General features: G+C 34.2%; 1 protein-coding gene across 12 annotated transcripts in view; it reads left to right on the top strand.

The window, feature by feature from the left end:
- Positions 1-26,654, top strand: part of GRIK2 (glutamate ionotropic receptor kainate type subunit 2) — a 671,651-nt gene that overhangs the window by 389,626 nt on the left and 255,371 nt on the right. For all 12 annotated transcript variants that reach the window (XM_058435428.1, XM_032155777.2, XM_058435430.1 and 9 more), the window contains exons 8-9: positions 19,184-19,327; positions 21,903-22,010. In XM_058435428.1, the coding sequence (XP_058291411.1) occupies positions 19,184-19,327; positions 21,903-22,010 (252 nt within the window). The remainder of the gene's footprint in view (positions 1-19,183; positions 19,328-21,902; positions 22,011-26,654) is intronic.

The raw sequence follows: 26,654 nt of genomic DNA on the forward strand, positions 1-26,654 counted from the left end.
AGCTGTCCTTTAATCATTTATATTTAAAAAGTGAAGAGTTTCTGTACATGATGTCTGAAAATTATCTAAACATCTTGGAATTTTTGTATAAACGTTTAAAGGAGTTTAGATAATGTGGCAGTAAAAACAAATAGGGTTTTCTGCTTGCGGAATGGTACATTTAAAAGATATATATATATATATATCAGAAAGAAAAGTTATAGAGAAAATATGTATGGTAAGTACATACTATTCTTGGAAAAAAGGCAAAGTAGTCATTTTCTGAAGCTTTAACATTTATAACTTTAAAATTTCATGTATTGAACATCCTTCTGAAGCTTTAAAATCTTACAGGGAAATAATACTGTTCGTAAAATTATCTTGTTGAATGTTGTTAAAGAAAATGGCATCCAACAAGAGTTTTTGAAAGATTGAAAGCCCATATTTGTGTAAGATAAACATAAAGGGCCAATGAAAACTGTTATTGTTAAAATTAGTGTCAGCCACATTTTAGGCTGTATTTACTGGTTGTTGTTCAAAATAAGCTAATTGGCAATCACTATTTTTTGGTAGCTTTCAGCTTAAGCCAGAGAGCACTGGTTTGGAGAGACGTAGACATTTATTCAAATTCACAGGAACACTAAACAAATGGATTTGTTAATTATTCATGGCATTAATTCTGGCCGAGACCATTTCTTATCTGAATCTCAGCAACCACTATCACTCAGTGCTGTCTACTTTACTTGATTTTCAGAACATTGCTGAATTTGAATATTCTTCCTAATTCATCAATTTGTCTCTTTCAGCCCTCATGGGTACTCAATGACATACATGTAGAGACAAAAAAAAATATATATATATATATATATATATATATACACACACACACACACACACACATATTACTGTATAGTTTATTTGTAATAAACTATAAATTCATTTAGAAACAAGACAGAGGCTGTACTTACATTCCCCGCCCCGGTCTGAGCTGCTGACAGATTTGGCTCACTGTATTTCTGGGAGGTAATACATTCTAGCTGTATGGCAAAGTGTGAAGATACAGATTTCTTCATATATATATATATATGGAAACAATATATATATGTGTGTATATGGAAACTATATATGTGTATATATATATGGAATCTATCTATATGTATATGGAGAGAGAGAGAGAGAGAGAGAGAAAGATGGATGTGGTCTTACTTTGTCACCCAGGCTGGAGTGCAGTGGCACAATCTTGGCTCACTAAAAATCCATATATTTTTAAAGGTATTTCATCATGCAATTTCTGAAATTTTCTTTAATGCATTTAATTTGTAATAAAATCTCTCTGGTAGTTCAAAAACATAAGTCATAAGCAGATTTGTGTTTTCACTGTGTAAGAGGAGGCAAAAGGAGGTAAAATGCTGTAATATTAGAGGATGACTTTGAGTAGGAAAGAAAGAATTTTAATTCTTCGAAGAATGAGGAGGCCAGGCTGAGATTTAATGTGCATGAGAAGTTTAACAGTGATGAAGGTGAAACGACAAAGAAAAGACTGTAATATAAATATTGGCAGGTTTTATTTGTTCAGGCAGTAATTTGCTAGGACATGAACACAGTCAAGGGCCTAAGAATAATTACTTTTGATTACCTTATTTGTTAATTTGTATGAAATGTTCATACAATAGTTTATTAAGCAAGCACACAACCTTATAAAGAATTATGGAGAGAGACAGACATATGTAGAATGTAAAGAATAAATAATTATGTAGAGAAGACAGACAAATAAGGGTTATGGTTATATTACAAAACCGGTATAAAATCAGAGTAAAATGTGGATTTTCTAGTAATATGAATGTTAGCCACAGGACACCTTAAAATCCACCTGACTCAATCTCCTCCTTTTATAGATGAAGAAACTGAAGACTAGAAAAAATAAGAGTCATACTTGTCCAAGTTTACATGCTGGAGTGAAATTATCTGTGCAATAGCAGTCCTTCATTTAATATTAAATACAAGACATTATAATATTTTACCACTTATCTTTATTCTTGAATTCTAAATTTGTCAGTAACTCATATGTACTCAATTTTTTATTTTTTGACATTCTGAGTTCAACTGAATTGTAGCATCATGTACATAACACATGGTGTAGGGATCAGGTTATTATATGTTAATTTCCTTCTTGCTCCTTTGCCATCTAGAACCTGATCTGCTGTTTTAAACTGCATGAGGCCTGTTCTCCCATTTAGGCTAACAGTGGGTGCAGAAGGGTTGAAACATTATACTTTCTAAACTGGTTCCTTGTTCTGGAGAGTATCCATCTGAAGAGATTACTGCTCTTCTGGTGATCATCACCATCATCGTCCAACACCTGCCTATGCACCATGTGCCAGGAATTGTGCAAACTGCTTTAATGTATTATCTCATGCAGTCTGTGTAGTCCACGCAGCTGCTGGTAAAGAACTCTGTTTCAGAGTAATACAAAGAGCCAGCAACAGAGAAAGCATAATGGCAGCTGCAGTGTAACTGGGAGAATTGTCTCTGACAATTGGCTCCCGACTGGGTCTGAGGGCATTTCTTCATCAGTCCCTCAGTTCAGCTAGCAGCCACTGCACACCTGCTCTGTGCCGGGCAGAGTGCTCAGTGCAGTGTGCCAGCTGAATGAGTGAGCACCAGCCTGTTCTCCATGTGTGACCCCCTCCTTCTTGCTCAGAGGGGTGGGCGATTGTCCCTTTAGGCTTGTGCTGACTGTGCAAGGGAGATCCCGAGGTCAGGCTCTACCTCTTTGCCCATCACTGTTAATATCTGTATTATCTAACTTAAGAACTAACATTTGTATTTTTTTTTCTGGAACTATCTGATTTTTAAAGTAATTTTTCAAGCAAGAAAATCTTTAGATCATCATATTTAATTTTCGATTATAAAATGAGGAAACAAGGCAATAGGGATTTTTTTAAATTATTTTCTTTAGTTAAAAGTCAAGTCGGTGAAAGATCCAGAATTCGTAAACTTCTATTTATTAGATCATGCAACTCTTTTTGCTATGCACTGTACCTCAAATAGGAATTCAGAAATTAGCAAAATCTGAGATGTAGGAGTTCCAGAATGGATCTGCCACCTGCCAGCTAGCATTCAGATCTCAAAGGGGACCTGCCTGCACTTATTTAATGGAAAGATAAATGTGTTCAAGGAACTGTTACTATAAATTCATTTAGAAACGGGGCAGAGGCTTTCTTCACATTCCTCCCCAGTCTGAGCTGCTGACAGATTTGGTTCACTGTACCTCTGGGAGGTAATACATTCTGGCTAAATGGCAAAGTGTGATTGTTATTCAGAGCTCCCAAATACCTATTTCTTTTATTGTTTAAATGAACTTTGTGGTTGAATTCATCCATTTATTGAAAAGTTCTTTTATATACTTACTACAGGCAAGGCAGTGTATGGAATACTATGTGAGGTATTAAAAAGACAGACATTGTTCTTATCCAAAAGATGCTTGTGTTATAAAAGGACAAACAAAAGGCAAGAAAAATATAAACAGTTTTATTAAAACTAGAATGTAAAAGGAAGAAAGAAGATACAAATTAGTGATGTTTAATTTGCTAGGATTCTAGATAGTTCTAGAATAAAATGAAATCAGTGGACCATCTTCCAAGAAAAATGGTGAATCTTTAACTTCTAGTAGATATATTAGAGTAAAATGTACACATTATAAACTACACATATTTAAATTACTCTTAAGAGTAATTATATTTAGATGTAAATTATTGCATTCAACATTGGAAGCATTTGTAGCTCAGGCCAAGAGTGCTAATAAACAACAAGTCTTGAGCAAAGAGTGAAATATTATCACAAATATAACTGTGCTTGGCCCAACACACAGAATAACCTGGAAAATACTATGTTCTAAGTTTTCCCAGTCAGAATTGAATGGAGGTATCCAAAAGTCATTCCAAAAGAATGACTTCTCACCAGAAGAAAAAAGTAAACATTTTTGATGGATTTTTGCTAAGAAAAATTTTTAGTACATCTGAGAAATTTGATATACTAACGTTCTGTTCTGTATTTGTACATAGTTTGGAATTGTTTGGAGTTGTTTGTTTCTATTGTCTTCATGCTTTTTTTCAAAGAAAAGCTATGTTTTAATTTTTGTGTAACTCTTGAAGCACCTGTTTTAGACCTTTACAAAGGAAATGTAAAATGTGATAGAAATCAGAAACAGAAATAACATATGCATTAAACATGGACATTGGTAGCTTGGTAATTACTGCTTAGTTTCAGATTATTCTGTAAATAAAATCTAAGTACATATAAATATTTTAACTTCATAGAATCCATTATTTCTGTTTTTTATATTTGGAGATATTTTAATTATATATATAAAATCAAAATATTAAACCATGTCAATTTTTATTTGAAACTTTTTAGAACATCTAATTTCTTAAATTCTTCAATTATTTAAAAATGTATAGTGAATTTTTCCAGAGTATGAGGAAAATGTAAGCATACATAGATTTTACTGTTTTTTTAATACCTTAAAGACTCATCAGTCATGAGGTTAGTTGATGGATGGAATCGTACTGGGTGACTAAGCCTATTTCTGTGGCAATAGCTCAGCCATAAAAATTAGCATTTGTCACTCTTCTGCCTGTTTCTCTGTTACACATTCCATTCTTAAAAGTAATTTGACTAAGTATAAGATACACCAAGCAATAAGCTAGTAAGAAGGTTAATGGATATTTAAATATATTTGCAGACGTTTCTTATGTTCTTTTCAAGCCAGCCATTTGGAAAGATCACTATAGTTTTACTAAAATGTGTAGAACTATATTGCGCAATTTTAAAAGTTTGCAAAACAAGTTTTTGGCGGAAAACATTTTTTGTAGGTTAACTAACTTATTTTGGAAATAAAAATAGCTCCAATCTAGTCTGAAGTAGGCTCTGAAAGGCAGCCCACATTCCAGTTGACAGGTGTTTGAACTAGCAGTGAAGCAGGTAGGGCTGCATTTTGCTGTCATATTAGCCCTGTCCGGCCGGTGCCTACTTAATTTGAGCTGCTTTCTTCTGCACTATACCCTCAGAGGGAACAGATATTCTCTTCTATCTTTCCATTAAGTGTGGCCCATATATATGGGGGTGTGTGTATGTATAATATATAATGTATATAATCCATACGCATATATACATATATATAAATATACTTGAGAGAAATATATATATATCTATATATAAAATTATAGTTGAAAGAGAGAAAATAGAACAGATTATCTTATCTTCATTATTGATTTACTCCCAACCCCTGTTTAGCTTTTGTCTTGCCTTTGTAGTTTAGGATGTAAATGACCGCAGATTTATCTAACTATCTCATATGGATTTTAATAACCAAATTGTACTGATATTCAGTTTTAGTTTACTTGGTTAAATTACAGTTATGTTGAACCCTGAAGCATTCTTTAGAGGTAGCTATAATGTATAAAGAAAAAGTCAAGATTTGACTTAGGGACTACAATAACTTTTGTTGGAATCCCAGCTCAGAGACGTATTCCATGGTCCGTGGAACCATACTAGCCTTGTATTCATAAGACACCCCCTAAACTATGAGATTTTCTCCCACTAGTTTCCCCTCCTTTGCCTATCATAGTTTCAGTGGGAATATGACCTAGAGTAGGCAGGGATTATAATTGTTTAGACAGTGATTCTAAGGGTTAGGATTTGCCTGAATCTTATTTCTGCCAATCTTTTCATGAGACCTTGAAATAATTACTTTAACTTTCCTAATCTTCAGTTTCCTGCTCTCAAAAATGTTTGTAGTAACATCATTTAGAACATATGGTCTTTGTGAGAATTAAATGAGATAATGCATGTAAAGAAATCGGCACAGTTCTGTGGCACAGAATAAGGATTCAATATAACTTGAATTAAAATAATTATTGTTTTGTAATAATAATATTATAAAAATGATAACATAATCTAACCTGTGTTTCCCCTCCACTTCTCTCCTCCTCTGTTCCACCCCCCTCTTCTTTTCTCCTGTTTTCTTCTATTAAGAGAAGAGTCAAGGCAAGGAATTATAGAGTCAATAAGAGAGGATGAAGATTTAGCAAAAGCAGATAAATCAATCTCTAAATTTGGGTGTAAGAGACGCCTCTTAAGCCCCAGCATGAAAGATACACTAGGGCCTTTGCCCTTTGAAAATCTCCCAAGCAGCAACTGGATAGAAGCAAACTAGAATGTTGAAGAGGGCTTTAAAAAGTGTTATATTGCTAGGAGTTAAAAGAATGTCCTTTGACACTCATGAAATAAAGACTAAAATTGCCACTTTTTAAACTTACTTTGTCCTCTGAACTAATCTTTGCATCCTGCTCAGTTCAGGGTTTGTTAGAATTATATTGATTCTATAATTTCTTTTTGTAATTGAGTTTGTATTTATTTTACTTTTTTCTATTTACTTCATATGTTATTTTTTCAATTATCTTTTTTTTTTTTTTTTTTTTTTTGAGACGTAGTCTCGCTCTGTCGCCCAGGCTGGAGTGCAGTGGTGCGATTTTGGCTCACTGCAAGCTCCGCCTCCCGGGTTCACACCATTCTCCTGCCTCAGCCTCCGGAGTAGCTGGGACTACAGGTGCCCGCCACCGCGCCCGGCTAATTTTTTGTATTTTTAGTAGAGACAGGGTTTCACCGTGGTCTCGATCTCCTGACCTTGTGATCCACCCGCCTCGGCCTCCCAAAGTGCTGGGATTACAGGCATGAGCCACCGTGCCCGGCCCAATTATCTTTTTCTAGGCATTGTTGGGCCTCTATGTAATTCCATATCTATATTTTATACAGTCATTTATAGGTACTTCTTTCTTATCCTTATAGTGATCAGATTTCACTAATAATTGGTCACAATCAGTGACATTATGAACCTCTGAAAGGAGTGTGGTAGCTCCCTCCAGGACAGTGACTGGAAATGTGGGTTCCTAACTTGACCATTCCTGTCCATACTTGATGATTTAAATTATTTGTTTTACCTCAGTGTTCCTTGGGACAAATAATGTTTAAGCTTGATAACCTTTGATTTGTAGAGATATGTATTTGGGGGTATACTATCAATTTAGTGTTGCCTACAAGAGTGCTTAATATTTTTAGAAAATTCTATTCACCAGTCACCATAACGTGGTCTGACTCCTGTAGTAGATACATACATATACACATATACATACATATATACATACATGTACACATACTCCTCTGGTATATGCACACATACATACATATACATACATACATTATGTATATGTGTGCATGCATGATATATGTTTGTATATGTGTGTATGTATATTTACCTTTTCTGTTTCTAAATTTTTAACTATTTTAATAATGTAGTTTCCTGGATTTATGCTATCCTATCCTTCATATGTTCAGAAATCTTTTCATGAAATTGTTTCTAGTTAATATTAGTAACTTTTTAACCCACCTATTATTGAACCATATTCATACATTAGTTTCTTTTTTCTAAAATAAACTACAGAAATTTATTTCTTACAGTTCTGGAAGTTGAAAGTCTGAGATCAAAGTGCCAGTATGGGTTCTGATGAAAGCCTTCTCCTAGGTTTTGGACTTGTTGCATCTTCCTATGACAGAAAGAGGGCTAGAGAGTTCCTGGAGTCCCCTTTATTTTATTTTATTTTATTGATTCTCAACGTATGTACATATGTATGGAGTAGTACATGTGATCATTTGTTACATCCATAGCATTTGTAATGATCAAGTCAGGCTATTTAGGATATTCACTACTTCTAGCATGATCGATTCAGGGTATTTGGGATATTCACTACTTCTAGCATTTATTATTTCTCTGTGATGGAAACACTGCAGTCCTCTCTTTTAGCTATTTTAAAATATACAATACATTGTTGTTAACTGTAGTTACCCTACTCTGCTATCAAATATTAGAACTTATTTCTTCTAACTGTAAGTTTGTAAACATTAACCAACTTCTCCTCATCTGTCCATCTCATCCCAGGTTCCCTTCCAAGTTTTCAGTAGCTATCATTCTACTGTCTACTTCCATGATACCAACCTTGCCATAGCCCCTACACAGGAGTGAGAACATGTGATCTCACTTTCTGTGCCTCACTTATTTCACTTACCATAATGACCTCCAATTCCATCCATGTTGCTGCAAATGACATGATTTCATTTCTTTTTCATGGTCAAATGATATTGTATTGTGTACATATCCTACATTTTCTTTACCTATTCATGTGTTGATGAACACAGGTTGATTCCAAATTTTGGCTATTGTGAATAGTGCTAAATAAACATAGGAGTGCATGTATCCCTTTGATATACTGATTTCCTTTCCTTTGGATAAATACCCAGTAGTGAGATTGCTAGATCACGTGGTAGTTCTATTTTTAGTTTATTGAGTGAGCACCATGCTATTTTCCATAATGGCTGTACTAATTTACATTCCCAGTGATATCGTTATGGTTTAGCTCTGTGTCCCCACTCAAATCTCTTTTTTTTTTTTTTTTGAGATGGAGTCTTGCTCCGTCACCCAGGCTGGAGTGCAGTGGTGCGATCTCGGCTCACTGCAAGCTCTGCCTCCCGGGTTCACACCATTCTTCTACCTCAGCCTCCCGAGTAGGTGGGACTACAGGTGCCTGCCACCACACCTGGCTAATTTTTTTGTATTTTTAGTAGAGACGGGGTTTCACTGTGTTAGCCAGGATGGTCTCGATCTCCTGACCTTGTGATCCGCCCGCCTCGGCCTCCCAAAGTGCTGGGATTACAGGCGTGAGCCATTGCTGCCGGCCTCAAATCTCATTTTGAATTTTAATTCCCACATGACAAAGGAGGGACCTGGTGGGAGATAATTAGATCATGGGGATGGTTTCACCTATATTGTTCTCATGATAGTGAGGGAATTCTCATGAGATCTGATGATTTTCAAAGTGGCAGTTTCCCATTTCCATGCTCTCTCTCTCTCTCGCCACCATGTAAGACATATCTTGCTTCCCCTTTGCTTTCTGCCATGATTGTAAGTTCCCTGAGGCCTCTCCAGTCATGCAGAACTGTGAGTCAATTAAATCTCTTTTGTTTCTAAATTACCCAGTCTCAGTTAGTGTCTTTATAGCAGTGTGAAAAATGGACTAATAAAGAGAATTGGTACTGAAAGTGGGGTAATGCTATAAAGATAACCTGAAAATGTGAAACTGACTTTGGAACTGGGTAACAGGCAAAGGTTGTAACAGTTTGGAGAGCTTCAAAGTACACAGGAAAGTGGGGGAAAGTTTGGAACTTCCTAGAGACTTGCTGAATGGCTTTGACCAAAATGTTGATAGTGATGTGGACAATGAAGTCCAGGTTGAGCTGGTCTCAGATGCAGGTGAGGAACTTGTTGGGAACTGGAGTATAGGTCTCTCTTGCTAGGCTTTAGCAAAGAGACTGGTTGCATTTTGCCCCTGCCCTCTGTGGAACTTTGAACTTGAGATAGATTATTTAGGGTATCTGGTGGAAAAAAATGTCTAAGCAGCAAAACATTCAAGAGGTAACCTGGTTTATTCTGAAAGCATTCAGTTATATGCATTCACAAATAGATGGTTTGAAATTGGATCTTATGTTTAAAAATGGAAGCAGAGCATAAAGGTTTGGGAAATTTACAGCTTGACCATGTGGTAGAAAAGAAAAATCCATCTTCTGGGGAGGAATTCAAGCCAGCTGCAGAAATTTGCATAAGTAACAAGGAGCTGAATGTTACTAGCCAAGAAAATGGGGAAAATGTCTCCAGGGCATATCAGAGACCTTCACAGCAGCCCCTTCCATCACAGGCCCAGGAGCCTAGGAGGGAAAAATTGGCTTCATGGGCCAGGACCAGGGCCCTGCTACTCTATGCAGCTTTGGGACTTGGTGCCCTGTGTCCCAGCTACTCCAGCTCCAGCGCCAGCAGTGGCTGAAAGCAGCCAAGGTACAGCTCGGGCTGTTGCTGGGAACATTTACCCAATGCCTGTACCCGCATTGTGTCTTGGAAGTAACTAACATGCTTATGATTTTACAGGCTTATTGGTGGAAGGGACTTGCCTTGTCTCAGATGAGACTTTGGACTTGGACCTTTAGGTTAATGCTGGAATGAGTTAAGACTTTGAGGGACTGTGGGGAAGGCCCCACATGATTGGTTTTGAAAGGTGAAAAGCACATGAGATTTGTGAGGGACGAGGATTGGAATGATATGGTTTGGCTCTGTGTTCCCACCCAAATCTCATATTAAATTGTAATCACCATGTTTCAAGGGAGAGACCTGGTGGGAGGTGATTGGATTATGGTGTTCTCATGATAGTGAGGGAATTCTCATGAGATCTGATGGTTTTATAAGTGGCAGTTTTCCCTGTTATCCCTCTCTCTCTCCTGCTACCATGTGAGACATATCTCGCTTCCCCTTTTCCTTCTGCCATGATTGTAAGTTTCCTGCGGCCTCTCTAGCCATGCAGAACTGATTCAATTAAACCTCTTTTGTTTATAAATTACCCAGTCTCAGGTAGTATCTTTATAGCAGTGTGAAAACAGACTAATACACTCAGCAGCAGTGTATAAGAGTTCCTTTTTCTCCACGTTTTTGCTTTGCATTTGTTATTGTCTTTTTGTTTAAGAACTATTCGAACTCGGGTTAGATGATATTTCATTGTGGTTTTGACTTGGATTTCCCTGATGATTAGTGATAATGAGTGTTTTTTTATATACCTGTTGTCTATTTTTGTGTCTTCTTAGAGAAATGTCTATTCACATCCTCTGCCCACTTTTTAATGGGATTTTTTTTTTTTTTACTGTTGATTTGTTTGAGCTCCTTTTATATTCTAAATATTGGTCCCATGTGAGACAAATAGCTTGCAAATATTTTCTACCATTCAACAGGTTTTCTCTTCACTCTGTTGGTTGTTTACTTTGCTGTGCAGAATCTTTTTATGTCCCATATGGCTTTTTGTGTCCCATATGTCTATTTTTTGTTAATTGCCTGTGCTTTTGGGTTCTTAGCCATAAAGTATTTGCCTAGACCAATGTCCTAGAGTGTTAGTCTGTGTTTCCTTCTAGTAGTTTTATATTTTCACAACTTATATTTAAGACTTTAATTCATTTTGCATTATTTTTTGTATATGATGAGAGATAGGAGTCTAGTTTCATTCTTTTGCATATGGGTTTCCAGTTTTTTTCAGTACCATTTATTGAAGAACCTATTCTGTTTCCAATGTATATTCTTGGCTCCTTTTCAAAAATCAGTAGGCTATAAATATGTGGATTTATTTCTGGATTGCCTATTTTGTTTCATTGGTCTTTGTGTCTGTTTTTATACCAATACCATGCTGTTTTAGTTTTTATAGCCTTGTAGCACGTTTTAAGGTCAGGTATTGTGATGCCTTCAGCTTTTTTTCTTTTTGCTCAGGATTGCTTTGGTTATTCAGGCTGTTTTGGTTCCATATGAATTTTAGAAGTTTTTTTTCTTTTCTATTTCTGTGAAGAATGTTATGATATGTTGGTGGTAATTGTATTGAATCTGTAGATTGCTTTGGGTAGTATGGCCATTTTTACAACATTAATCCTTCCTATACATGAGCATGGTCTTTTCATCTGCCTTTGTCCTCTTCAATTCTTTAATCAGTTTTTTGTAGGTTTCGTTGTAGAGTTCCTCATCTCCTTAGTTAAATTTATTCCTAAAGTTTTTTACTTTTCGTTGGTATTGTAAATGAGATTACCTTCTTGATATTTTGGCAGGTTAGTTATTTGTGTATAAAAACGGCTGATTTTTGTATGTTGATTTTGTGTTCTACAACTTTACTGAATTTGCCAAATGGAGTTTTTGGTGGAGTCTTTAGGTTTTTGAAAATATAAGATAATGTCACCTGCAAAAAGGGACAATTTGACTTTTTTTTTTTTTTCCAGTTTCAATGTCCTTTCTTTCTCTTGTCTGATTGCTCTGAGTAGGACTTTCAGTACTATGCTGAATAGGAGTTGTAAAAGTGGGCATCATTGTCTGGTTCCAGTTTTTAGAGGAAAGGATTTCAGCTTTTTCCCATACATTATGTTATTTGTAGATGTGTCATATATGGCTTGTGTTATACTGAGGTGTGTTCCGTTTATGCTTAGTCTGTTGAGTTTCTATTATGAAGGAATGTTGAATTTTATCAAATACTTTTCTGTGTCTATTGAGATCACATGATTTTTACCCTTTATTCTATTGGTGTGATGTATTACATTTATTGTTTTCTGCAGGTTGAACTATCCTTGAGCTCCTGGAATAAATTCCACTTTATCATGTTGTAGTACCTTTTGGATGTTCTGTTGAATTTAGCTTGCTAGTATTTTGTTGAGGATTTTTGCATCTATGTTCACCAGGGATGTTTGCCTGTGAACATAGATACAAAATATAGATGTTCACCAGTTGTTGTTGCTGTTGTGTCCTTGTCTGCTTTTGGTATCATAATACTGAACTCATTTTATGAGTTAGGAAGAATTATCTCCTCTTGTTTTTTAACAGGTAGTTTGAGTAGAACTGGTGTTAATTCTTCTTTAAAAATTAGGTAGAATATGGCAGTGAAGTCATCTGGTACTGGGATTTTCTTTGATGGAAGCCATTTTATTATTGATTCAATTTTGTTACTCTTATTAGCCTGTTCAGGTTTTCTACTTCTTTCTAATTCAATGTTGGTAGTAGGTTGTATGTGTCTAAAAATTTATCCATTTCCTATAAATTTTCGAGTTTGTTAGTACATAGTTTTTCATAATAGTCTTTTAGGATTTTTTTTGTATTTCAGTGTTATCTATTGTAGTGTCTGTTTTTTAAGTTCTGATTTTGTTTATTTGGGTCTTTTATCTCTTTTTCTTGGTTAATTTAACTAGAAGTTTGTCAATTTTTTTTAAAAGACTTTTCATTTCAATAATCCTTTGTATTATTTTTTTAAGTCTCTATTTCATTTAGTTCAGTTGTGATCTTTATTAATTTTTTCTTTTACTAATACTAGGTTTGATTTGTTCATTCTTTTCTAGTTCCTTGAGGTGCATCATTAGGTTATTTTAAGTCTTTGTGTTTTCTTGATGTAGATACATATTGCTATAAACTTCCCTCTTAACACTGCTTTTGCTGTATCCCGTATGTTTTGATGTGTTGTGTTTCCATTTTTATTTGTTTCAAGAAACTTTTAGATTTTCTGCTTAATTTTCTCCATGACCTAATGGTCATTCAAGAGTATGCTGTTTAGTATCCATATGTCTGTAGTGTTTCAAAAATTCTTCTTGTTATTGACTTCTATTTTTTTGTTTATTGTGGTCTGATATTTGATTTTTACAACTTTTCAACTTTTAAAAGTTTGTTGAAACATTTTGTGGCCTAACATTGTTTTTCCTGGACTGTTTTGTGTGCTGATGAGAGGAATGTATATTCTGCAGTTGTTGGATGAAATGTTCTGTAAATGTCTGTTAAGTCCCTTTGGTTAAAGTGCTGTTTTACTCTGATGTTTCTTTGTTGATTTTCTACCTAGATGATTTGTTTAATGTTGAGAGTGGATATTCAAGTCCTTAACTATTTCTGTATTGTAGTCTGTCTCTCTCTTTAGATCAAATAAAATTTGTTTAATATATCTAGGTGCCCTGCTGATGAGTGCATAAATATGTAGAAATGTTGTCCTCTTGCTGAATTGATCCCTTTGTCATTATATAAAGACTTGGTTTGTCTCTTTGTACTGTTTTTTGACTTAAAGTTTGTTTTACTTGATATAAGTATAGCTATTCCAGCTCACTTTTGGCTTTCATTTGCATAGAGTATCTCTTTTTCATTCCTTTACTTTCTGTCTATATGTGTCTTTACAAGAGAGATGAATTTCTTGTAGGCAGTATATAGTTGGGTCATTAAAAAAATCCATTCAGCTAGTCATATCTTTCAAATGGACACCTTATTGTGTTTATATTAAAGGTTATTATTTTTAATTGTTTTTGATTGTTTTGTATATAGTTTGTTCCCTTCTTTCTCTCATATTATCATTGTGGTTTAGTGGTTTTCTGTAGTGGTTCCAGAATTTGTTTGGTTCTTTTATATGTCTATCTCTTTATTGAACTTTTCACTAATATCCTGATTTTTTTTTCTTTGTATTGTTTCCTGTGTTCTCTGTGTCTCATTGAGCTTCTTTGGTATAATTATTTTGAATCTTTTTTCAGGCATTTCATAGATCTATTTTTCACTGCATCTTTTGCTGGATAATTATTGTGCTCCTTCAGAGGTGTCGTACTTCCTTGATTTTTTATTTCTTGTGTCCTTTTTTGTCCTTATGTTGATATCTACGCATCTTGTATAATAGTTGCTTGTTTAAAAATTTTTTTTTTTTTTTTTTGAGACGGAGTCTCACACTTTGTCACCCAGTCTGGAGTGCAGTGGCGCCATCTTGGCTGACTGCAACTTCCGCCTCCCGGGTTCAAGCCATTCTCCTGCCTTAGCCTCACGAGTAGCTGGAATTACAGGCCTACAGCTACCATGCCCCGCTAACTTTTGTATTTTTAGTAGAGACCAGGTTTCGTCATGTTGTTTAGGCTGGCCTCAAACTCCTGACTTCAGGTGATCCACCCACCTCGGCCTCCCAAAGTGTTGGGATTACGGGTGTGAGCCACCATACCCGGCCAGCTTTTTACAATTTTTTTGGATGAATTTTCATACGGGAAAATTTTTCCTATGGATTTATCTATGGTATTGGTTGAGGGGGCACTTTAGCTTTGATTCTAGGGTTAGCAGTAGCATAGTCTTCATATGATTTTTACAGCATCAGTGGTGTCTGTGATTTCCATTTCTTAGACTATGATTATTAGTGGAGACTGTGTTGAGATTTTACTGGGTATAGGAGTGCCAGGTAGTTCAGTCCTCAGGCCCAGTGGTGTTATCGGTGGGCTAAGTGTGCCTGTCTTTAGGCTCCTGTGTGGCATACAAGGGCACTGGTGTTAGTGGGCCCAGGTGGGCCAATTGTTGGGCCTCCAGGAAGCTTGCTTGTGTTCAGTAGTGGCAGCAGTGGGCATGTGTGTGGTGAATTCCTGGGTCCCTAAGCAGTATGCATGGCATGAGAAATAGCAGTAGTGATGGTGGGACCACCCGTGGGCTCCCAGGCATCGCATACTGGTGTTAGCAGTGCCTGCAACAGGCTGGATGGGCCAGCCCCCAGGAGAAGTGCACAGACACCAGCAGTGGTGAACAAGGCAGGGCTGTTCTCAGGTCCCTGGGTGGCATACTTGGGTACTTGGGGGATAGTGCCAGGGGTGTGGGCCTGCCCTTAGTGTCCCCTGATGGGTGCATGGGAATAGGCTGTGGTGAGTAGGACAGGGCGATCTCCATGCCCCAGGTATAACAATGTATTTCTTTTTTACAAATATATATTTACCAATTTTCTATAATCTCTACCTTTTCTTATTTTGCAGTACATTTTCATTATGTAAATATTTACGAAAAAATTATATAGAGATTTATGCACTCAAGTGCTTGTTGACATTTGTTACATTGTGTAACTTCAAAACCACCTTCACTACTTTGCTTATTAACTGTAGAGTGCTGAGTGAGAAACCCAAAGAAAAGGATATAAACTTTGGACAGATTATATGGATTAAATCTAGCTCTACCCCTATATGCTATGGTTTGTTTTTTGAGTTACTTAACTGCTGTCTGCCTTGGTTTCCTGTTTGACACAAACTTGATGGGATTGCACCTGAATAATGGTTATGGAAATTAAAGGAATTAATTTAAGGAGAGTGCCTCACACACAGATATTGAATGAATGTTGGCTATTAATATTATTAATAGAAGACAAATTTTCAAATATTTGTGAGAATAAGAGAAGCCACATTTTTGTGAGCATTCTTGTGATTCTTGTGAGAATAAGAGAAACCACATTTTTGAAGCACTAGAATTTTCACACAGTTTTTCAAAGGAAGAAGATTTATAGACACACAATTTTACAAAGAGGACAATAGTTTAATCTGACAAGATATTAAATATAAATAGAAAAATCTACATAATATCACAAAAATAACTAGTCTAAAATTAAAACTGAAAAGTACCCCAAACTGAAGAAAATATCATAGAAAGTATTTCAGAAGTTCTGTTTATTGATTTATAAGTAAAGCTATTTTAAACTGGGAAATCCAGAAGTAGTTTGATCAGCGACCTTTAGATTACTTGTACCTTTTTCTCAAGGATTTATATTTTATTGTTACAGACAGTAGTCTCACCATTTTGCCCAGACTGGGCTCCAACTTCGGGGGGCTCAAGTGATCCTCTTACCTTACCCTTCCAAGTAGCTGGGCTACAGATGTGTGCCACTGTGCCCAGCTATATTTATCTTGTAGTTTAATAATATTATCTAATTTTTATAATTGTATTTAAAATAATAGATTTCAAAGAGTTTTATTATCAACTACTGTGTCCCTGATCTTGAAACTGAAACTATATACCAGAAAAGATTTTTCAATTTTTAATTAGGCAAAATTATTTTCTAGCATTGTCATATTAAATCAGATTACTACTCCAGGATTTTTATGGATGTCCTGTTAGATTATCTATATGTCAATAAGTCATGAGAAGCAATTTTCATGAACACTTGGAATTAGAAATATTATAGATTGTATTCTTTTAGTTATTTTTTCCATACATAGATCAACATTTTTATCTTGGCAATAACTGCTATGGTGTTTGTAATCTTCCTCATACATTACATGTTAATCTTAAAAACTGTGAAAAATACGAAACAAAAATTTTACTCATGATTAATACACAAGAGTTAAACATTATTATTTTATTGTGTTTTCCTGTTGTTGTTGTCATTTATATAATATGTAGTGGTGGCTAAAAAGCATTCCTGAACAGGGAGGGTGGGCTTCCCCACTTGTTAGCTGTGTGATTTCAATTAGTTCTTCACTCTTCCCAGCCTTGGTTTTGTTATTTATAAAATGTTAACAATAGATTTTTTATTATACTATTATTCAGAGAATAAAGTAAATATATTAATTGCCCATATATATAAGTATACATACATGTGTACTTTAGATATTCTATTTAATTTATAAATATATATTGCTTTATAAGGTAATACTTTATATTACTCTATAAATATATATTATTTATACATATATATTTATAAAGTAAATATGTATTTATGCTGTATTTCCAACATAAACCATTATATATATATTTTTATGTATATATTATATATAATAGTTTATATATAATGTATAAAATAATGGTTATATATTAATAATGGTTTTATATATTATAATATATATTATATATTACATACTATATATAATATATACTTATATATAAAATATATATAATATATGAAACCATTATATATTATATATAAAACCATTGTATATATTATATATAAAACCATTATTTATACATTTATATATAATGATTTATGCTGGAAATGCAGTTCTGTGTAATCTAAATCTAATTTAACACAACACCATTTAAGATGTATTTAATTTCCATCTAGTTGAGTATTTTTCAAAATATGATTTTTTGTCCTTATATAAGAAAACATTGTGGATTTATTTAGAAATTTCCCTATTTTGGTCATTCAGTAGATTTCCACTCGTTTTTTTCTAAAAACAAAACAATGGATATGTAGCCTTTGTTCTTATCTCTGATTTTCTTAATGCTAATTCCAGAAAGAGGAATTACTGGGTTAAAATAAACATAAATATTTTTAAGACTCTCTTATGTTTTATGCTGCAAAATTACCCTTTCTGTTCACCGTGACATATTTTAAAACACTCAAAATGTATCTTCCCAATTCTGGTGATGATTTTTGTGACTACCTGTGTAATATATGTAATATGTCCTCTGAATATTAACTCGAGTCAGAGACAAATATCAGTCAAATCCTCAGGCTCAGGATGTATGCCTCAATGAACACTACTAGTTTTCACTATGCATCCTTCAGGGTATGTGAAAATAGTCAGTAGAATTTATAAAATGAAGGTTAGGAATCTGAGTTATTTTCCCCCAGAGATTTATGAACTATAAAATAATATTATTATGTTCTCTTATTGCATTGTGCTCTTTAGCCATCTTCCATTTTATGTGGTATAGCTCCTCAGGATGCATTTGGTTGAAAGCTACTGTGTATACTCATTTTGTATTGTATTGTGGCAAATGCTGTAATCTACAGGGTTCCTATTCATTTTGGAATTCATTTCACAGCTCACTAATTGTGTGAATGAGAAGAGGAAATATATGCTTTTATTCTAAAGCATGCCAAGCAGATGGCCAAAGTTCATTACTAGGAGCACTGTCAGTGTGGCTGTCTTCTCTAGGTAGTAAGCCTGGCATCAATCTGTCAAACACAGTGTGAGGGTCCATTTAACACAGCACTTGACAATCACCGAGCCTCTGTTTTCTTATGACTTATAAACATTTTATTTTTTTATCATCAACCTCCAAAGTGGTTGGTCATTTGAGCAGGTGAAAACACAGTAGAATTCATATTCATTTTACTTGAGAAGCCAAATGAACTTTTATTCATATGGAAATCTCGGGGAAAGGAAACTGTACAAGAGATTAAGCTTAGTTTCTTGAAAAGCGGGTAATACAGCTATTGAGATTCAAAACTACCATCATTTCTGAGATTGAAACTTTTGAAAATTTGAGTTGAAGAAAAAGATCAGGGTTTATATCTTTTTAAAGCTAAAAGATTAAAACAAAGAATTTAAGGTTTTAAGTAAATTTCCCTAAAAATCTTGGTTTCTTCCTATAAAAGGAAACTGTTTACTTACTTTTATATACAATATGTAATTTATGTGACCATTAAAAATGTTAGCAATGTACTCATTGTGTGTGTGTGTGTGTGTGTGTGTGTGTGTGTGTGTATAGTGAGACAGAGTAAGAATCAGAGATAGTGACAAAAAGGAAATAAAGCCTGTCTTCATACATTTCCTACTTCAACGGCAGTACTAGAACTATATGTAATTGGGTTATTTCAGGAAAAGGAGGGTAGGTCAAATTTTCGTATGGAGCTGATGTAGTAATTTGATCATAATGTCTTGTTTAAGAGAACGAGAGCATGTTAGAGATAACGTTTTCTTCTTTATACAAAGAAAAACGGGATATGTATTTCCCTTACCTCTTCCCTCTCCCTCCTTCCAAACCATCTACCACAAGTTCTACAAGTTATATTGACTATAAATTTCCCTTTCCCTTGCTTTTCAGACTGACGCTGCTCTAATGTATGATGCTGTGCATGTGGTGTCTGTGGCCGTTCAACAGTTTCCCCAGATGACAGTCAGTTCCTTGCAGTGTAATCGACATAAACCCTGGCGCTTCGGGACCCGCTTTATGAGTCTAATTAAAGAGGTATGTCAGGAGAAGAACATCTGCCTTGTCTCTTTTGTTGTCAAGCTGAATGAAATGAGATTATTGTGGTTTTTCTAGCAAGTGTCCTTTTACTTTATGTTTAATTTAAATTTTCTCTCTTTCTCTAAATAAGCAAAATTAACATTTTTACTAAATAATACCAAATGAAAGGTGGGGGAAACAAAACATCTATCAAAGTATCTATGAGGGTTAACATTTACCTTTCTGAATCTTTATGTTTATTACTTTTCCTTTTATGTAGAGACATAGATTAATAAAAGAATGTTTATATTTTAGGCAACAAAATATAAAATGCATATTTAACATAAATGTCATTTGCACTACAGTAAAATTATACCTAATTTGTGAGGCTTCAAGTATAGTTATTCAGATTAATTGTTCATAAATATGTCTAGTTATTTAAATTATATGAACAGTTAACAAAAATAGAATATATGGATTAATCAAAGTGCAAAATTTACTCCATATTATATAATGCAACCATTCTTATGACCATATATCATTTCTGATTATGTCTATTATAGATCAAGAATATTCATAGTGAGAAAAAGAAAAGTTTTTGAAGATCATACATAGATACATATATGCATGCATATATATACAAATATGTATACGTATATATTTTTCCTGTCATAAAAGAAAGTCCTCTGTTAACTTAGAATACTTTTCATAGACGAAAGTTTAACTGAGCCTTAATCTTTGCAATGAAATATCACAGGTATTATTACCATATGAAATTTTTTATTAATGGCTTAAAATAAATCATCAGTTCATCTTGTAATAAATTATTCATCATGAAAATAAAAGTGCAAATAGGATCATAATTAAGTATCTCTGAATATCCATGAATTTTCTTTGTCTAATTCTTATCAAACTCTCAGGTAGATGAATTAATAGTTTCTGAAGAATATGCAGTTTATTAGTTGCTCCATATTCTAACATTTACTTCTGGTTTAAAACTGAGCCTTAGTGAGCTGTAGACATAGTCCACAGGTCTGGCGAGATGAAGAATTGATTTTTCCGAACTCAGCACTAGATTATTGAAACAATGACATGTGTCAAGCAGCCCTAAAAGAAGCAGTTGTATGACATTCCCCATTGTATTTATTGTAGGGTGTAATTGAGAATCTTGTCCACTAAATCACAATGTCCCCCTTATGAGGACCAACAGGAGAAATTTCTCTCAGGTCTCAGTGCCAGGAAAAGCTCTTTCTCCTGAGCAGCTGGTATGTCTTAAATTATAGACCCTGTATATTGTGTTTTTATCATATTTTCTTCTTTGTTTTGGTTGCTAGGAAGTTCAGAATTGAATTTGTGATAAAATTATTTGTGCAATTTCACCTGGTATACATTTCTTTATGCTCTCTCTACCCCAGATTTGTTCTAGTGTTTTACTCTTCTATTCTTGTACTTCTTGATCTTTTTGTTTACTTTTATACTATTATCCATTTTTGTTAGTGACTTGAAATTTTTTCTTTGGAAGACGTTAGGCTAAAAATAGTTTTTTCTTCCTTATTCCAAACCAGTGAACACATGTTTAACTTTAGCAAAGGCATGTTGCAATATGTTTATGAATACGTATTAAAATTTTTCTATTTCATTTGTAATTTATTAGCTGAAAACTAAGAATCTTGCACATAAGTATCCAAATATCATATGGAGCCTAAGAAATTTGGTAATATTAATTTCAAATCCTTATTGAAATATTACCCTTAATCTACTGATATTTACTTCTTTTGGGTCTTGGTTATATTATTTTAAACATTTTAGTTGTGAGTATACATTTTATAATTGAAAATTTCTGTATTTAACTACTTTTTCCTAAGCTATTTCCAAATGACAAACAATGGAAAACGTCTAATTGTGGTTCTATAACCAACAGAATGGGAAAACTTTTTACATTAAAAAAGTCCAGATATTTACTCACCTTTTAGGGTTGAACATATTATATAGCTAGACTATTATATTCCCATCTCCTTCTACATGAAGTATATCTTGATATGAAGTAATTATAATACATTTCCCTTGCCCTTACTTAGGGGAAAGTAAAGGAGTAAGTTAATTATTCTAGGGGGAATGTATATAATTGAGTTAGTATAACATAGCTTTTCCTGGATTCAGTTTCTCTTATTGTAATAAGTTTCTTTTCATGTTGTTATGAATTTAGTAGTGGGATTTTATAACAGTAGTTCTAACTGTATTTGCCAGTGAGATATTTAATATCTCATACACCATAAAAAGTAACTAAATTCTTCTTACTTTAGTAAAAGAGGTACACTACTTAAAACATAATAATACAATCTCTCATAGACAGAAAATTATAACTGGAAAATGCATTGTATAAAATGAAAAAATTATAATAAATTTTCTACTGAAACTAGGATAATTCATGTAGAAAAACGTTTTTCAAATTTCAGAAGAAAATTAAAATATTTCAAAAATCTCTAGCAATGTAAACTGAAAAGTAATGAATATAAGTTTCCTACTTTTGTGAAAAAATGTTTATTCCATCTTTCTTCACTTATTTATTATCAATGTTTTTCTATTCCCATAGGCACATTGGGAAGGCCTCACAGGCAGAATAACTTTCAACAAAACCAATGGCTTGCGAACAGATTTTGATTTGGATGTGATCAGTCTGAAGGAAGAAGGTCTAGAAAAGGTATTTCAGTCAGCTTATTTGCTTTAATTACTAAATGAAACATATCTCAAAGAAGACAAATATTCTCTGTTGTAGTCACATTTCATTGACATTTAACTTTATTGAGTAAATCTAAAAATAAATATTTAATTAATTATATTGAATATAATAATTGACAATTAGGATTCAAGGATAAAGGGTATCTTAAGACAATTTTATATTTTATTTTCTAACTAGAGGTTTTTCTGATGCATATAATCTTTGAAGTGCATATAATGTTAATTAGTCTTAAGGTTTAATATAGCAATTAGAAAATATTTGGTTTAATATGGGTCTTTATATATGCAGCTTATAATCACTTATGGTTGCATAGACTTTCCAACTTGGAGCAGGCCATTAAAAAATTAAATATAAAAGTATGTTTCTATTTTTTGAGTCATATTTAAATGAAATATTTGAATTAATGTATGCACAGTAACTAGGGTATATACATAAATGTAACACACCACACTGGATCTATCTTACTTGATTTTATTGCTAGGGATTGTGGTAAAGCACCCAAAGAATGTAGGTATGTGCATACTTAATGAATATTTTAGTGTGAGTTTTCTTAAATACATAATGTATGTATTTAGATATTTTTCTGATAGATTCGTTGATAATTGACAAGAGATATTAAATCTTATTAAATCTTTTTAGATATTATTTAGATATTATTAAATCTTATTAGAGCTTATTAAAATAAGAACTTGAGAAAAATTATATGTGACTGAGATAATATTGCTTTGAAGATGGTAAGCTATCTTATATTTCACCTATCAATGAAACATGCAGCTTTATTTGTAGATAGAAACTGAAGAGGAAAGCTGAGACCTAAGAAGGGCTTTCTTAGTCTGGAAGATAACAGCATATTTGAATGCTGATTCACACCATCCAGGAGAGAGTAAAATTACATTTTTGATAATGTCCCCAAGACAGTTTTAAATACATTATGACCAACCGATGACTCAAATTTATAGAGCTGTTACCTCCTGCCACTAAGGATTTCAAGCTGTACACTTTGTGAAGACCATGCAAAGTCAGGAATATTTTATAATAAACTGGAACCCAAATATTCACGAGACAGTCTCTTCCTAACTATCTCACTTTCCAGACGAGAAAATTAGTCTGTGTCCAAGACTGGAGTTGATAATGGTAGAATTCAGTAAGCTCTTAAGGAGTTCATCTTACTGTTTACTGGAGATGTTATTACTTTATTTATTTATTTATGAAATATCCAAATCACTAGGAGGAACTTGGACCATTGCTGACATTTCAATACATGTGCATAAAATGGCAGCGCTCTTCATATTACCATAGATCCATTCCTGTCTTGAATTCAAAATAAATAAAACATTACAAAATTTTCTCTGTGCTCCATTGTGGCTTATAGATACGCCTGAATATAATGGTTATCAAGTACATATGATGATCTATCACACTGATAAGCAAGGTAAACCAGTGTGAGTTGTGCAGGTTGCTCTGAAATTTCATAAATATTTTGTATTTTCTAAAATCTGAAAATTCATTTTGCTGAATTAATTATGTTCAGTCCTTATCCTCAAGGGGCTTTTCATGTACAGTGATAAGATAATACATATTTGTAAATAAATACAATCAAAAGCTGTATGTTTCAAGCTTTCAAAAGAACAACAAAAATATAATTTCTGATAAAAGATATACTTAATCAAGAGTCATAGTCAATTGAGTACTTAGAATTAGCCTTTGAATATGTTGAATTATTGGCCGGGCGCGGTGGCTCACGCCTGTAATCCCAGCACTGTGGGAGGCCGAGGCGGGGCGGGGGGTGGAATCACAAGCTCAGGAGATCGAGACCCTCCTGGCTAACATGGTGAAACCCCATCTCTACTAAAAATACAAAAAATTCGCACCTGAAGTCCCAGCTACTCGGGAGGCTGAGGCAGGAGAATGGTGTGAACCCGGGAGGCGGAGCTTGCAGTGAGCCGCGATCGCTACACTGCCCTCCAGCCTAGGCAACAGAGCGAGACTCCGAATTAAAAAAAAAAAAAAAAAAAAAAAAAAAGAATATGTTGAATTATTGATTGTTAGAAAATGAGTCATTTTAGAAGGAAGTAGAAGTATGCGGAAACACAAACATAGCGTTTGATTTTATCATTACACACATACACATAGTGTAAGTGGGAGATAAAGCTAAAATGCGTTTTAGTCATAACATAAATACCATGTCCAAGATATTTGCAGGGTATTAGAACACAACGTGAGTTTAAAGAAAGAATAGCCCTGAAGGCTATGGGTTACTTGGGAAGATAATATAGTTTAGAATAATTTTAGTATGAGGCCATAAATTTAAAACCATTTTAATAGGAAGTGGAGATGAGTAGACAGTTTGTGACAGAAGGCATTAACTGAACCATCAGCAATGTTGTCAGTTCAAAGACTAGCAAAGCATTTGGACTGTGTTTTTAAGGAGAAATGGAGGAGCCAGGTAGGAAAAGGGGGGATACCAGGGATAAAAGCATAACTCAAATATTGGAAAATGAATTAGCAAGTAGGGGAATTACTAGTAGAAAGAAACTCGCATAAACCTTCCCCTGAAAAGACAGATAAGGTACTAAGGATGGGTGGAGGTAAGTTAAAGAGAAAGGGAGCAAAAAGTTCACATCAAATGTTTTCAATATCCTTGAAAATTTGTACATGAACTCATCAGCTAAAGGACAGAGGTAAAGTTTAGTCAGTTCTTAAGAAAAATTGAAAATTCCATTTTGACAGACTTGATTTTGACTTAGAAGGAACAAAGTGCTGCTAAGTAGCAAAAGGTCCTCATTTTAAATTTAGTAGAATAGTTAAGAGCTCAAGGTCTAGATTCAGAGATATTTTGGCTCAAATTCTCACTCTGCCCTTTACTTTTTATGGACAAATTTATTAATCTTTCTAAAACACAGGGTCTTACACTGAATCATGAGGCAACAGCAGTTATCTGCCTCATGAAGACAGTGTTATTGACTTGACTTTTTTTCCCCCTGGAAAGTATAGTTACCAACCCATAGATGGAAAAGACAGCATCCCTACCTTGATGGAATTCGCAGTTTAGAAGGGCCAATAGATGGTGATCCAAGAGGCTTGAATTTCAGTTCCAATTCTATCAAAACTAAGCATGTAAACTTCATCCTGCCACCGAACTTCTCTGTGCCAAATTCATCATCTTAAAAAAAAAAAAAAAAAAGTGTAGGGCAAAGGGCTGTCCTCTTGGACAGTCTGAAGTAAGAATACTATGGCCTCTAAAAGAACCCGGAAGTACCATCTTGAAATAAATTGAGGCTAGAAATTTTAATCGTTAAAATTTAACAATTATGTTCTATCATGACTAAGAGACAAAAATAAAGAAGGAAAACATGTAAAGTGCTAGCTTTATCCCACTTCTCATGTCCATTGCCTTTTCTTCATTCTCATTCTGTCTTGGTCATCTTAGACCAGCACACTTCATTTAGTAGGTTAATCCTCTAACAAATATGGAAGGAATGTCTGTTTTATGCCCTCATGAAGGTTATAGTCTAATAGAGGAAACCTGCCAATAATAAATAGACTCATTAGACTTATAAAATTATAAGACTGGGCAGTAATAAGTGCTGAAAAGAATGTTATGTTGTTTTTATGTCACTGACATGATAGATTTTACATAATGTTCGGAAACATGAACTTCAGGATGAAAACAGTTAACAAGAAGGAAGTCCATGCTTCTGTTGTTTACAGCTGTGGAGCAGATAAACCAGGAAGAAACAAGTATGCTTCTGATGAATGGGAAAATGTGGGCCATGCTCAAGTGTCTGAGCCTGGAGTGGAGATGGGCATCCTTTCTACTTAGATGGTGTCCATAGATCAAATGAATTCTTTCTACTCTATTATAACAGAAGCCTTAATTGGAACCCAGCCCAATTCACTGTGGTCCCAAAAAGATCACCGATACTGTATACACAGCCAGCCACTTCTGTCCAAATAAGCTCTCTGGGACCATGGCAGTGCCTTCAATGGAGGAGGGGAGGGCAAGAAGGGGGAAAGACAGTAGGTACTATTACAGACTTTGCCTAGCTCAGGCAATACTTTTGCTTATGAGAGGCTGGTATTGAGCACTCAGGAACAGGAAAAGGAAAACAGAATAAGTGATTTTCCAAGCTTGAATTCTTCTGGTCAGTTCAAGGATCATATAGTGTATTCTACTTTCAAAATATGTTTAGAATCCATTCATTTCCCACCACATCCGTTGCTGAATCATAACCATAGTACCTTTCAACTGTACAACTACTTTGGAATTCCCACAAGCCTCTCTGTTCAATTCTCTTATAATCCATTCCCTAAACCACAGCAGCCAGGTAGATATTTTTAAAAGAAAATTGACCCCTGTCATCCCTCTGTTTAAATGCTTGCACAGATTCTCATTGTGTTTTGAATAAAATCCAAAACACCAGTGACCTCTCATCATGTTCTCAGATATTTTCTTCTGCCCTACCTACAAAGGGTTTTTTTTTTTTTTTTTTTTTTTTTCATTTCCTCAAGAAAACAAAGTTTTCTTATCACTTTGGCATAGAGTAATAGAAACAGTTTTCCTAGCCAGGAATATCCATTCCCAGTTCCTTTGCCTGGGGAACT

This window comes from Hylobates moloch, unplaced genomic scaffold (genome assembly GCF_009828535.3).
Source record: "Hylobates moloch isolate HMO894 unplaced genomic scaffold, HMol_V3 SCAFFOLD_2, whole genome shotgun sequence".
In the NCBI taxonomy this organism is placed as follows: Eukaryota; Metazoa; Chordata; class Mammalia; order Primates; family Hylobatidae; genus Hylobates; species Hylobates moloch.